The sequence below is a fragment of the Tiliqua scincoides genome, chromosome 1, assembly GCF_035046505.1.
Source record: "Tiliqua scincoides isolate rTilSci1 chromosome 1, rTilSci1.hap2, whole genome shotgun sequence".
In the NCBI taxonomy this organism is placed as follows: Eukaryota; Metazoa; Chordata; class Lepidosauria; order Squamata; family Scincidae; genus Tiliqua; species Tiliqua scincoides.
This window is the reverse complement of record NC_089821.1, coordinates 310,790,668-310,804,476: the sequence shown is the minus strand read 5'-3', so window position 1 is coordinate 310,804,476 and position 13,809 is coordinate 310,790,668. Positions and strand designations below refer to the sequence as shown.

At 45.5% G+C, this 13,809-nt stretch overlaps 1 protein-coding gene across 1 annotated transcript in view; it reads left to right on the top strand.

Moving 5' to 3' along the window:
- Positions 1–12,928, top strand: part of DDHD1 (DDHD domain containing 1) — a 40,569-nt gene extending 27,641 nt beyond the window's left edge. The window contains exons 6-13 of the mRNA XM_066624409.1: positions 1,522–1,628; positions 2,089–2,195; positions 4,423–4,685; positions 7,163–7,238; positions 8,517–8,666; positions 9,567–9,819; positions 11,118–11,312; positions 11,933–12,928. Of these exons, the coding sequence (XP_066480506.1) occupies positions 1,522–1,628; positions 2,089–2,195; positions 4,423–4,685; positions 7,163–7,238; positions 8,517–8,666; positions 9,567–9,819; positions 11,118–11,312; positions 11,933–12,117 (1,336 nt within the window). The 3' untranslated portion in view covers positions 12,118–12,928. The remainder of the gene's footprint in view (positions 1–1,521; positions 1,629–2,088; positions 2,196–4,422; positions 4,686–7,162; positions 7,239–8,516; positions 8,667–9,566; positions 9,820–11,117; positions 11,313–11,932) is intronic.
- Positions 12,929–13,809: the final 881 nt, after the last annotated feature.

Below are 13,809 nucleotides of genomic sequence, written 5' to 3'. Positions count from 1 at the left end.
TACTTTAAGTACTCTTTTTAAAAAGGAATCAAAAATAGAAGTAGTACTGGAGATGTAATTAAGTACTCGTATCTGTTTCCTGCATGTTTTCTTCACTCATTAATAGATTTTGAATACTCTGCTGACATAACCAGTTTAACAATACAGTTGAACCTCAGTATCCACAGGGGATCCGTTTCCAGAACCCCCACAGATAAACAGATCTGCAGGCCTGATCCACTGAACCTCTGGAGGTTATTGGAAATACTCTCCTGTCATCATCCTAAGGTTTTCTGAGGCCCTTGGAGACCTATAGGGACCTCAGAAACACTCGCAAATAGGACTGGAGAACATCCATGTCACGTCCAGAAGCTCAGGTCTGGGCTCCATTGTGGGTTTAGAACCCATGGTTAGTTAAAACTGCAGGTCCCAAATCTGTGTCTGCAGAGGCACAACCTGTATCCCATATCTTACTCAACCATTCAAATTTAGTCACTTTGTATTGTTATTAATCTATCAGTTGTTAGTAAGTAAAGTATTTGTTGATGACAGTTACTTGAGTGATGTTCTGCATAATTCACAAGAAGGTTTGACTCTAGATTCAGATACAAAGCCAAAAATTTATTTTAAGGTGCTAATATTTTCCAGTGCTTTCTGACCTAATAAAAGTCTACTATGAATATAAAAAGTTGTCCTTAACACTTTTAAATATTTTGAGTCCTAAGTGTTGTACTGTTGGTACACAGCTTCAGCTATTGAGCATGTTTTAGGTACCCTTTGAGCAGAACAGCAGGGCACAAAACAAGTAAATAAATAATGCTTGCAAAGATGCTATTACTTCACGTGCTTAAGGCAAGGTGTGTGTGAGAGGTGAGATTATACTGACATCCACCTTTTCACTGCTTTTTAGTGATATTTCTCAAATCCTCTAGGAGTGGAATGTGGACAATGCAGCATCCAACAGCCTTGGGGGTGGACATCTGTGTGTTTCCCACCCACAGAAGTTATGATTCATGGAATGGGGTCTGTTGATAGCCATGATGACTTCCATTGTATCTCAAAAATGTTTTGTTAATTACCTTAACTGTGAAACACAAGTGATTTAACAGCAGGTCTCATTTTAATTTGAATATACATGTTAGAAGTGTAGAAGACCACAATTCCTGTAGATAATAAGTGTTGGTGTTGCCAGGGAACTGTGTAATATGGCAGACAGTTTTGAACTTCAGAAGTGAAAGATCATTGTTAAACCCTGGTGTAATCATGAAGCTCGTTGCTCACGTCTGTTTCTCAGCTGAAGTGTATTCTCAAATTGTCATAATAAATGAAGGACATTTTTGTGTATTGAGAACTGTTGCAGAAATAAAGTGGGCTTTTTAATCATAGGAGCTATTTATTTCATGTCAATGAATACCTTATAGTTAGAGGTGTTTGTTTCCAGTAAGATAGGATTACAGCCTTACTTATGCAGTGGGTTTACTTCTGAGTAAAATAAATCTGTTTTCAAGCACCTCTACTTATACTAAATATTCACTTTTCTAGGATGCGGGATACAGCAAGGAAAGTAGAAGATAAATATTTCAGCAACTTTCCAACGCATGTTGAGTTCCTGCCAGTTGAATGGAGATCCAAGCTTACACTTGATGGAGGTACTTCTGCATGAAAACAGCCAAAAATACTACTAGTGGAATTTGGAAAGTAATGCTTTTCATACCGCCTTTAGCAGTGGCTATCAGACTTTCTGCCCTTGGGGAACTCTTTCTATATCATTTATCAAACACTTGTTTACTGCTGTGGATGATGGAGTATGTGCTTACTCAGTTCACATGGGATACTGGGAAGGCTTGTTGGTCCTATACAACACCTCAAATGTTGAACACCTACCTGTAGCTAGAGAGAGATAAGTAGTGGCATGCAACTACTGTGCTTTCCAAAGAGCTAATGCTTACCTTGGAATTGGCTTTTGAATTTCTCTTCTTGGGAGTGTGTTCTTGAGTCATGAGTGTTCCTATATGTACCCATATTGTCTTGATTTGTTGATTTTAAATTTGCTATAAGCTTCTGTCGTACTTCCCCGTCAAACACTTAGGTCTCCTTTCTTTATTTTAGACACTGTTGATTCTATTACTCCAGATAAAGTCCGTGGTTTAAGGGATATGCTCAACAGTAGTGCAATGGACATAATGTATTACACCAGTCCCCTTTACAGAGATGAGGTAAGTATGTACTTTTAAGTGGTTGGTTTAAAGTTGACTGGAGCCGCCAAAATTTAAACATACTTAAATTCCTTCATCTTAAAGAGTGAGAGAGACAGAGAGTCATTGTGGGTTTCCTTTGTGTAAGAGCAACTAAAAATGTAGCAATATTTGCTTCTTTCTGGTGAGTGCTGCCAAGTCCAAACTGTTTGCAAGACCTCTTGATGGCAAAAGTTGGAGCATGTGGTCTGTGTCCCATGGCTTTGAATTCTGCAGAAAAACAGTAGGTGGTGAGATGTGGAAGTAAAGAAGACAATAAGAACAGAGTTTTTTAAAAAGTTGACTGATTCTCAAAACGTTATTATGACTATACCTGAAGAGAGAATTTTTAACTGTTTTGCAATGACATGTAAATTATGGCTCGGCCTGAGCAATATGTAAGAGTTGCTTACAAGGCCCTTAACTGACATTGTCATATTATAGACATAACATGCGTGTTCATTTTTAGATAGAAAGGAAATGGATGTGAACGCGTCCCATTCATTTCCATTTCAAAACAAATTACCCTGAAACAAATGGGAGCTCCATTTTCGGAAGCCCTGTTCATTGCTGTTTGTCAAATACCTTACTGCAGGGCTTTTCAAACTGGGGCATCGCAATGCCCCAACCAGAGAGCCCTGAGCACTTTCTCCTTAAGTGGCAGGGGCGGGGGGGGCAGCAACGTGATCCCCAGGATTGCGTCCTTAATGAGGTTGCAGGGACTGGGATGCACTCACCAGTCCCTGCAACAGTTACCCTTAGAGAAGCCATGCTGATTCTCCCTCAGCAAGGCTTGTTCATCTATTTGTTTTAAGATTCTATTTTTGATGAGGCATTCCACCATCTTACCTGGAACAGACATTAGACTGACCAGCCTACAGTTTCTCGGGTCCCCTCTCCTTCCTTTTTTAAAGATTGCTGTGCCATTCTCTATCCTCCAATCTTCTAGCACCGTGGCCGTTTTAAGGGGCGCGTTGCATATTTTAGTCAAGAGATCGACTACTTCATTCTTCAGTTCCTTAATAACTTTTGGGTAGATGGCATCTGGGCCCAGTGACTTATCAATCTTTGTCAATTAGGTCTGAAACGTCTTCTCTTGATAACGGAGAGTAAAACCTCCGAATTCAAAGGCAATGTGCCTCTGATCACTGACTGTTTTACTTATGGATGGAGGGCCACTACTAGCTTGCTGGCTGCTGAGCCACATGGAACTTGGGTCTGGGCCTGAATGACAATTCTTAGGTGTCTGTGCTGGGGTATAGCTGTGACCATGCATGCAGGCAAGAATGCCCGTGCCTGAGAGACCAGCTGTCCACACTTTGAGTGGCTAGCAAAAGAAAAAGGAGTTTTACAGGCAGAATCGGAAAACACCAGTGCCTCAGCAGCACCTGGCCAGGCCTGCATGCTTGTGGGTTTCTCTGTGAACTTTTTGCCCCATGGCGTCACCAACTCCGGTGGTTCCAAATTCCACTATTCAACTTTTGGACAAGGGCAGACTCTGCCCTCATTTGCTTGGTTTGGCACTAAAGGAAGCAAACTGCCCCAATCCAGGAAAAAGACTAGGGAAGCTTTGCCCTCACCCAAATTACTTGCTGTTTGGAACAGAGGGGAACAAAAACTGTCATATGTTGCTTTGGGTTTTTGTCATGTACTCCCAGTCAAGTTAATTGAATGGTACAAACCCTTGTGCAGCTCTCATTCATGTTAGTTTAGCTTGTGCAAGATAATATGAATTATTATGCCCTGGTGAATTATGCCCATAGAAGAAGGTAAAGTCTACTTTTTTTTTCTTTTCAAAAATGGTGTTTGCAAGGCAGGCACCAGGAAGCATTGTGACAATAGGTCTGTGACCTTGCTGAGCTGCAGCAGGCAGCCAGGAGCTGCTCTGGGTCTGTTGTAGTGGCCGGCTGGTTTGGCAGACCACCTGTGTTTTCGCATATTGCCAAAGGTTTAGCATATACAGTCATGCTTAGAAGTCACTTTATCATCTTTTAGCTGTTTTAAAATGCTGGCCCCCAAAATCAAAATCTGAAAGTGAGGCTGTCTTGCTAAAGGTCCAGGCTGGCTACTCTCAGTGAACCAGGAATATTGCAATGGTCTAAAAAGGGTGAAACGAATGGCAAGTGTGTGCTGAAGCTGAATATGTTTCAATACGTGAAGTGTAGTCAATGTGCTTTGCTTTTCTCCCCTTCCCCCCCCCCCCCCACAGTTGGTGAAAGGTCTTCAGCAGGAGCTGAATCGCCTGTACACACTTTTCTGTTCCCGGAATCCAGAGTTCACAGAGAAGGGCGGGAAAGTCTCCATCGTGTCACATTCCTTGGGCTGTGTCATCACCTATGACATCATGACAGGGTGGAATCCAGTCAGGCTCTATGAGCAGTTGCTAGAGAAGGAGTATGAGGAGCTGGAGGACTCCTGGATGACCTACGAGGAGCAGCACTTGTTAGAGGAGTTTTACTTAACTAAGCAGCGGTAAGAGACTTTTCCATGATCAGAGAAAAGTTGGTGCATTGGGAGTGGCCAAGTGGTTCCAGGCCTGGATTCAGCAGTGGGTGAAATGGTTGCAGGACTGTTTGCTACAGACCCACTTGCCTCACATTGACTCTGCCTCAGCAAACCAGCGTAGTTGGCTCGGGAAGGCATTTCTGGCCTCTGGTTCTCATTCAGAGAAACCCCAAGCCAGAGTTGCCCTCTGTCCAACTAATATGGCATGCAATCCGTAGATAAGCATTTGATCCAAACAAAGCATGACTCAAGAGATCTGTGAACAGGATCACCCTTGTTTTCAACCCAGTCAGGGCCAGTGCCAGGCTGCACCAGGACCTGGGGACAAAGGGAGGTTGAGGGCCCCTGTGCACGCTCTTGGGAGTTCTCACCCCTCAGCTTCTTGTCTTCCCATCCAGGCTGCACCCCTTTCCTTCTCGCTTGGCTTCGTCTGGCAGGAGGGCACAGTCATTCTCCTTCCCCATTCCAGAGGTTGCTCCTGGGGTCTGCTGTAATAATAGAAAGGATCGTGAAAGTAGCCCTTGATGATCAGTGGGGTAGGGAAGGAGGAAGTACCTGCCTGAGAGTGGCACAGACACTTCCTCCTCTCTCTGCCTCCCTCCCACCATTGGAGATCCCAGGAGCAACCCTGGCTGCCATTTTAATAATGGAGGAAAAGTCCATCACAGGTTACAAGCCATGATGGATATATGCAACCTCCTGGGTTTAGAATACCATATCAGTGGTGGACCTGTTGGCTCGGAATCCGCATTGCGATTCTGGATAGATGCTCTCTGCAAGTACCTGGAGCCTTTTCAGTGCAACTCGGGCAAACAGTTTTCCTACATCGCTAAGGAGAGAGATGCCGCAGTCGTCCCTGTCACCTTTGTTCTTGTACAGTGTGATGATGTTTGCATCCCGCATGTCCTGTGGTACTCCACCTTCTCTCCAGCAGAGACAGAGGATTTCGTGCAGATCAGTGGTGATGATCTTTTTGCAGCACTTTAGGACCTCAGCAGGGATGCTGTCTTTCCCAGGTGCCTTGCCAGAGGCAAGGGAGTCCAGGGCCATGTTAAGTTCTTCTAGGGTTGGTTCACTGTCAAGCTCCTCCAACACAGGCAGGCACTTCTGCATGGAGAACTCATGCAGGGAAAGCGCCCTACAGGTAGACCACAGCTGCAATACAAGGACATCTGCAAGAGGGATCTGAAGGCCTTAGGAATGGACCTCAACAGGTGGGAAACCCTGGCCTCTGAGCGGCCTGCTTGGAGGCAGGCTGTGCAGCATGGCCTCTCCCAGTTTGAAGAGAGACTCGTCCAACAGACTGAGGCAAAGAAGGAAGGCCGGTAGCCAGGGAGACAGACCAGGGACAGACTACATTTGCTCCCAGTGTGGAAGGGATTGTCGCTCCCGAATTGGCCTTTTCAGCCACACTAGGCACTGTTCCAGAACCACTTTTCAGAATGTGATACCATAGTCTCCCGAGACTGAAGGATGCCAATGATGATGGGTTTAGAAGTAGGCTGTCTCTGAATGCCAGATGCAAGGGATTGACAACAGGATGGCGATACCTTGTTGTCTTGAGTGCTCCCTGAGGCATCCTGTGGGCCAGTGGTGTTCAACCTATCCCTATCTGCCCATCCTCTTCGCTGCCCACTCCTCACTCCTGTAATGCCCTCCCAGCCCTGTTCACTGTAACCAGATATTCTTTTTAGAGAGAGAGTGGAAAAAGTTACCATGAAGCCTAAACTAATAAAAGCTATTTAGGCACAATTGCTAAGAACCTGGTAGGACTGGGACACAGTACCTGAAGGGTTACACCAGATACCACCCCCTTTCCTGGTGGTGTTCTAGTCCAATGGTCTTCAACCTTTTTCATTTCACTAGTTGCCGCAAACCCACAACTGAAGCTTTGTGACTCCATTGGGATCCCAACCCCAAGACTGAAGAACACTGTTGTGGGCTACTGTGAGATAACAGCAGCTGGACTAAATGGGCCTTTGGCCTGATCCATTGGTGCTTTTCTTATGATCTTATAATCTGTGGCATTCTAGAACTGGCCATTAGGAAAACAGAGTCGCAGCAGAGGTCTGGACTTACCTAACAGTTGCTTTTAGGCTGCTGTGACTTGTGCAGCAGCTCCCTGTGGAGCAGGTTGTCTCCACATGGGATCCTTGTGTGGGCATGTGCCCTGCAATGCCCACTGCTGGCATCACCATTGATCAAAGGTGTAAAAAAGGGGCATGTGTCTCAGACTGGCTGTGCACCTTTTTTTCTTTCTCCCCTTGCTTGCCACGCAGGGCAAAATCTACCCAAAATGGGGCTTGAGGAAAGAACTGCAGCAGGTCAAGTCCTGATTTGCATCTGTACACACTCTGCAATTTTAGATTTGAAAAACGAATTCATACCATTGTGTGTGTGTGTGTGTGTGTGTAACACGTTTATATATTTTTTTTTGCCCCTAGATTAAGAAAAATAGAAGAGAGATTGCATGGACTGAAGACATCCACCATTACAGAACGACCTGCCTTAAAATTCAAGGTGGGGGTGCATAAGAGTTGAAGGGTAGGGATGGGCGTGGTCCTGAGCTAAGCTGGCTGGAAGCTGCTTTCCCAAGCTCTGCACTTAAGAGATGATCTTTATCGGTCTGCAGCAGAAAAGGTCTGGGAGTCCTGGAAACCTGGAGTGCTGCTTTCACCTCCAGTTCTTTTCTTCTCCCACTGCGGGAAAGGAACTCAAAGGCTGTACTGAGGAGGTGTGTGAGCCTGCTAGAGAAACAGCCCCCAAGTAAGGCAGCTGGGGAATAGGTTTGATGGGCATTGTGGTCCCTTCAGGGTTCCTTAGTTCAGTAAATTCAGTAAAACAAATTAAAACAGAGAAATCAAAATGGCCAGTGGTAGCAATGTAATTGGGATCCAGCAGCGTATGCACTAAAACACATTCTGTGCAGATGAGCCTATCAGACTATCTTTAAGAAGGCATATCCTATGTTAAAGATAATTTGTATCTAATGAATACAGTTTGATTGTATTGGGTCAAATAGTAGCTTAATATGCAATGCAGAATTTTACTTCAGATAAAATTGGAAAATTTGGCTGCCTGGAGTGCAGAATATTTTGGCAGGGAAGGGCTGGGCTTGGAGGAAATGAGATCTCCGCTGCAAAGGTCTCTGCAACTATATAACAAAAATTGAAGGCTCCCAGTTCAGTCCCTGCCCCTGGCCGCTAGAAGGCTCCAGCGGCAGCTGGTATGAGAGAACTTGGAGTTGCTGCCCAGCAGAGCTCCCAGTGCAGAGTTGGAACTAACGCTTTGCTGTAGAGTCAGGCATATGCTGTGGAGTCAGGCTGATGTGCATTTTTGCTAATTTTTTCTCTTGGAACTGCTCTTTTTGCTTCCTTGATGGTCTCTATGACTGAAGAAGAAATCCAGCTATGGAGCGCTTTCTTAAGTTAAACACTGGTTGCAAGCTTCTGAACTTTCATGCAGTTGTGACTAAGTAGATTGCTGTTGTGGGAGTATCCTGCAGAATCATCTCTGTCTCCCAGCCTCCCCTGTGTTTTTCATGAGGTACCTCTTTTAGGAAAATTTTTCTCAGATGTTTCAGCAGTTCGGAGGCATTTTTGTTCTCTGTGTCTGTGGGCCTGGTCAGTTTCCTGTGGCAACAAAGGGAGGTACAAAGATGACTCCTCCTTACACAGTGGCTTTGCTGAATTTTTCACATGTCTTGAGATCATGTCTCCCCCACAAAAGCCCTTGTATAAGCAAGACACTTGCCTTTTTTCTTGCCTGTTAATACCTGCCAATGAAATGTCTCCTCAGGTTGAGAATTTCTTCTGTATGGGATCTCCACTAGCAGTATTTTTAGCATTGCGTGGCATCCGTCCAGGAAACAGTGGAAGTCAAGATCACATTCTGCCCAGATCGCTTTGTAACCGGTTGCTAAACATTTTTCACCCAACAGATCCAGTGGTGAGTGTTGGTGCAGAAGAAGCTTTCATCTTCTTGAGCAAAGGTGGCCCCTCTGGTGGTGGATTTGGGGTGCCAGTAAGGGTGGCGGCAGAGTGGAAGGCGGAGTGGACCCCACAAGGTACCATCCCTGAGGAAGCCCTTTTGCATGCGCCTGTCAAAATGGTGGGGAATGGTGCAGAGCAGGGCCTTCCTGATGGATTGTGCCTTGTGCTTGCTCTGGAGGCGTGAGATATTTCAGTTGGATTTTCTACCTCTGGTACCAAAATGAACCTACAAGAGTCGTTCTCAGTAACTTCTGCTGAAGGACTATGGAGCATAGTATGTAGGAAGGGATTGATCATCAGAGGTGCCCATGTGAATGTGTATTGTGTAACATGACCTGGCAAAACAGCATCATGTTAGGTGTGTGTGTGGGGGGGAGAGTTGTATAGCACAGCCTTTAGCTTCTTCCAAGTGACAGATGGGCAGAGCAGGTGCTGTCTTAGGTGGCAGGCTTATTCTGTTTCCCCATCCCAAAAAAGGCTTCAGGTGGGTTGTCCACATCTTTTATTTTTAAAAGCAGTGCTTGCAAATATTCATTTGTTCCTTAATAAAGTGCGAACTTCTCTGAAGATCATGGTTGTGACAGATCCCTTTCCTTGGTGATATCACAGGGTTGTAACTAGTCTGAAACAGCAGGCGTGTTCAACTGCAATAAGTGCCTTGAAATCAGTTGTATGAACTAAGGGTGCTTTTTCTGTTACTTATTATTATTATGGATGATGACAGAGAATGAATTGCTGGGGTGTGAAAAAGGAATGGGTACCTGTCAAGAAGAGGAGAAATGGAGCTTCCTGTCAATAAGAAAATGGAACTGTTTCCTCTGGTTCCAGATGGTCTCCTCGGTTTCTCTCCCTGCAGGCCTATAGACTTGAACCTTTGATTTTGAAGCACTATAGCAACATCTCACCTGTCCAGATTCACTGGTATACCACTCCAAACCCACTTCCTTATGAGCACATGAAGCCAAGTTTCCTCAACCCAACGAAAGAACCTACCTCAGTCTCCGAGAGCGAGTCTCTTCCGACATTACCCAGTCCAACGACATCCCCCGTCATGTCTCGTCGACACTATGGAGAATCCATAACGAATATAGGCAAAGCAAGTATATTGGGTAATTATTCCCAAAGCTTTGAAAATGATGTTGGGGTGTGCATCTTGGAATAAAATCTTACTTGGCAGTGAAGCTCCACAGGCTAACCTTGGGCCACTTGTGTGTCTCAGCCTCATCTACTTCACAAGGCTAAAGGGGTTGAATGCAACTATTTTTAGATTAGTGGTTCTCACACATTTAGCACTGGGACACACTTTTTAGAATGAGAATCTGTCAGGACCCACCAGAAGTGACATCATCAAGCAGAAACATTTTTAACAATCCTAGACTGCAATGCTACCCACATTTATGCAGGAGTAAGTCTATTTACTAACGTTAAAAGAATATATGTAGTAGCTTTGTTAAAAGTTCAGGTCTGTAACATTTCCCCAAATGCAGTCACATCCCATGGAAGTGTCAATAATATATTGAAATGTATGAGAAACATTGCTCTAAAAGAATAGTGTGAGGCTCCTGTGGTTGGGGCTTCAGGGGATCACTCATCTTAATTTGAAAGTACTGCAAATAACTCCTCACTAGTGACATCACGTATTGTCCAGTATTTGGCTGGGGCACTTAGAACATTGGATTCCATAAGAATGACCCAACTGGAAGAGGAGGAGGATGCATTTTCCCACCGTCAGTTGTGACTTGAACACTGGGGGAATGCTCTTTGAAAAGGTGCCTGGATCCCATGGGAAATGAGCAGCAGCTTCACTTGTTGCGTGGAAAAAAAATGTGTGGAACAATCTGTTGCTTCTTAGGCAACTGGAGATTGGTATCAGTCAGGTCTGGCTAGTATTCTGCCCACAAGGTGGCACCAAAATATGGAGTAAAAGAAGACCCTCATTTCCAAATGTGAGTTGCTGCCTTCAGACTCTGCAGTGAGGGTGTTCCACAGCAGCAGGCATCCAGGCAGCCCAGACTTCTGTCGGGCTGGGGAAAGCTCTATGGCTGAGGAACAGAAACCTCCCCCACCCAACAGGTGGAAGTGTGCCTCTCTAGCCCACCACTCTCCTCTGCGCTTGCTCTTTTACTCCATCTCTCTTTTCCAGTGCAGGGAGTGGGCAGAGCAGAGGAGGCAAGTGGAGGCTATCTGCCAACTTGCTTGCTTGAGTTACCCTCATGGCTGGGCCAGCCCTGCTGCCCATTGAACCCAACACTTGAGGCAGGCATGCATAAATTGTGCTGGAAGTTGCGGGGGGGGGGGGGAAACTAGACACTTGGCTTCATGTGGCTTCTCATCACATCTAGTTTTACCCAGAAGGAGGGCCGTACTAACAGGACTTGCAACTCCTGTTGGGTTGTCTCAAACACAGGAGCAGCTAGCATTGGAAAAGGCCTCGGTGGGATGCTTCTCTCAAGATTTGGACGTTCCAGTGTCCCCACCTCCCAGGCCCTTGAGCCAGGGAAAGAAGCGTTAGAAGGAGAGGAGAAGAAGTCAGCTGCGAGCCAGGCATCCATTGGGACGCAGACCTTCCCACACAGCAGCTCCGGCTTCCTTGACCCAACACGTGAGTGAGCACCTGGAATCCCAAAGATCCAGCCCCATTTCCAGCTTTCTCTCTTGGAGAGTGAAGCTTATTTCCCACCAGTTTGGAGGCACATGGGGTACAAGCTGGCAAGCAGCATTCCATGTGGGCTATTGCAATGAGTTCTCGCACACCTGTAACGCTTCTTATAATAAAGCGTGGGCATGCTGCACTCTTCTAAGTCCGGAACCCCCATTGACCTAAATCCAAGGCAGGAGGACTGCTGACCTCCCCAGCTGAATGAAGGGATGCCATATTTGGCTGACTCTTCCCGTGAGACAAGCAAGCCAAAGAGTGAGAAGGCAGCATCCTTTTCAAAGCCCTCCCAAGTAGGGAGGGTGCCAGTCCGCAGTGCTGACAACTTCAGAGGGAAGAGTCCTTCTACAGACATGCTTTCCATTGATCAGGAGAGCTTTCTGCTGTCAAAAACTGGGCTGGGGGCTTGGCATCGGGGAAGGGCTTGTGCATCTCCCATGTCTGCATCAGTGTGGGAGACCCACTTCCTCAGTGGCTAGCAAGTAGAGGTGGAAAGAAGGTGGGGAAAGGTAGCTGGTTCTGGTGGACGATGCTTAGCTGTAATTTCTTTCTTGTTTTCTGCCTAGTGGAGCTGGACCACAGGATCGACTTTGAACTCAGGGAAGGCCTGGTGGAGAGCAGGTACTGGTCTGCTGTCACGTCGCATACAGCATACTGGTCATCTATGGACATCGCTCTCTTTCTTCTCACCTTCATGTACAAGCAGGACCAAGAGGATGATTGCATGAAATCGCACTTAGACCCTGTTTGATCATAGGCTGGTAAGGGTGGGGGGAGGGCGGGAAGAAAGGACAAAACTTGAACAGTGGCACAAAACCATTGAAGTGCAGGCTGCGTCCGCACCCTAGGCATGGAGGTTTCAGGTTTTATGCATGTCTGAATTTCTTCCAAAATCATTTGTCCTTAACAGGCACATTCAAATTCTGGAACCATCCGCTGTGCTAATTAAGACCACCTTGAAAGGCTGTTCTCCATTTCAGTTATACAGAAAAGCCAGCAATATTGTTTCAGCATCTGCACTGGGGGGGCATCTGTTCACTATAACCGCTCTTCTGCAAATTCACTTTTTTAAGTGCAAAGATTAGTTGGCTAAGATGAAATTCATTTAAGGAACTGCCTGCAAACCTAAAACAGCCATGATTTTGTCCTTTGAATTGGTAAATAAGAAGCAAGCAGTATCATTGTTGTAATCTGAAGCCTGTCGCTCCCAGTTCCCTGACATTCTTGTGGAGTGGCAACTCAGAGGGTGTGCTAACCAACTCATCCAGAAACACATATTGGCAACAGGCATGAGGTGAATACTTTGAAATACTGTAATTATAATTTATTCTGACCTCCAACTAACCGTTTTGTTTTATTCCAGTGTGTAAAAAAGCGTTACTTTTCTACTAGTTAATTTCTCTTTTTTTGGGTTGTTGGGTTTTTTGACATAATTTAAAGAACCACATTTATTTTCTACAGTGTTAAGACTTTATTCCTCAGATGACATATCTTTGTACTACTCAAATGGAGCTATGGACACTGTGGCACACTTTTCAGTATTTTTTCATTAAAAATAAATCTTTGTGGTATCACATGGACAATGCTTGTTAAAATGTTAATCCTCAAGGTAAGTCATCAGTCCACTTGAGAGCACAAAGCACACTTCCATTTCTGATTAAATTGGAAAACATCCCCCTTTGAAGTTCTCGAGAAAAAGCCTATGTGGGAGAAACGTTAAGTATGGAATTTGTCCATCATCAAGGAGCTCCTTAACACGAGAATGTCACACTGAACTGTGAGACCATTGTTGAGATTCTTTCATTCAACAAGGGCTGTAAAGTGCTGCTCTTCCATGATGAGCTGGAAGCTGAATTAGAACGATGGTTCTAAATGGCGCTGGATGAAGTGCTGTTTTCCCACTGTTAAAATATGCACTGTCCCACCATATAGCAAAAGGGGAACATAATGTGCTTTTCACAAGGAGGGGGGAATAGGGGCCTATCATTTCCTGAAGTTCTCTCCCTTCACTCCACTTCACCTGCCTTGGCTTGTCCCCTGTTCTGCCACCTTCAGAACTGCCCTCTCTTGCCTTTCAATCTTCCTCTGCTCTATGCTGTCACCTGCTGCATTGAGCAAGCCTCTGTGCTTCCCCTTCCCTCACTAGCTTAAAAGTCTGGTTCATATCCTGGTTTGGTGGTCACCTGCAGCTGCAGTCCGTGACCTGGAAGGAGGCATTTGTTTCCTCAGAGTTGGGGCCTTCCTCCTCCTTCCTGATGGGAGGAGAAGTGGGTTTTGCACATGAGATTGTGCATTCTCATGCACGTGAGAGCCATGAAGTCACTGCCAGTGTGAGCTCGACTTTGCATGTGTGCATACTTGGCTCCTGCTTTTCATAGCCAGAAAAGGGGGGAAATGAAGCATGTGTGAAGTGTTGCAGTTTTATCCTTGTCCTCTGTTTTTC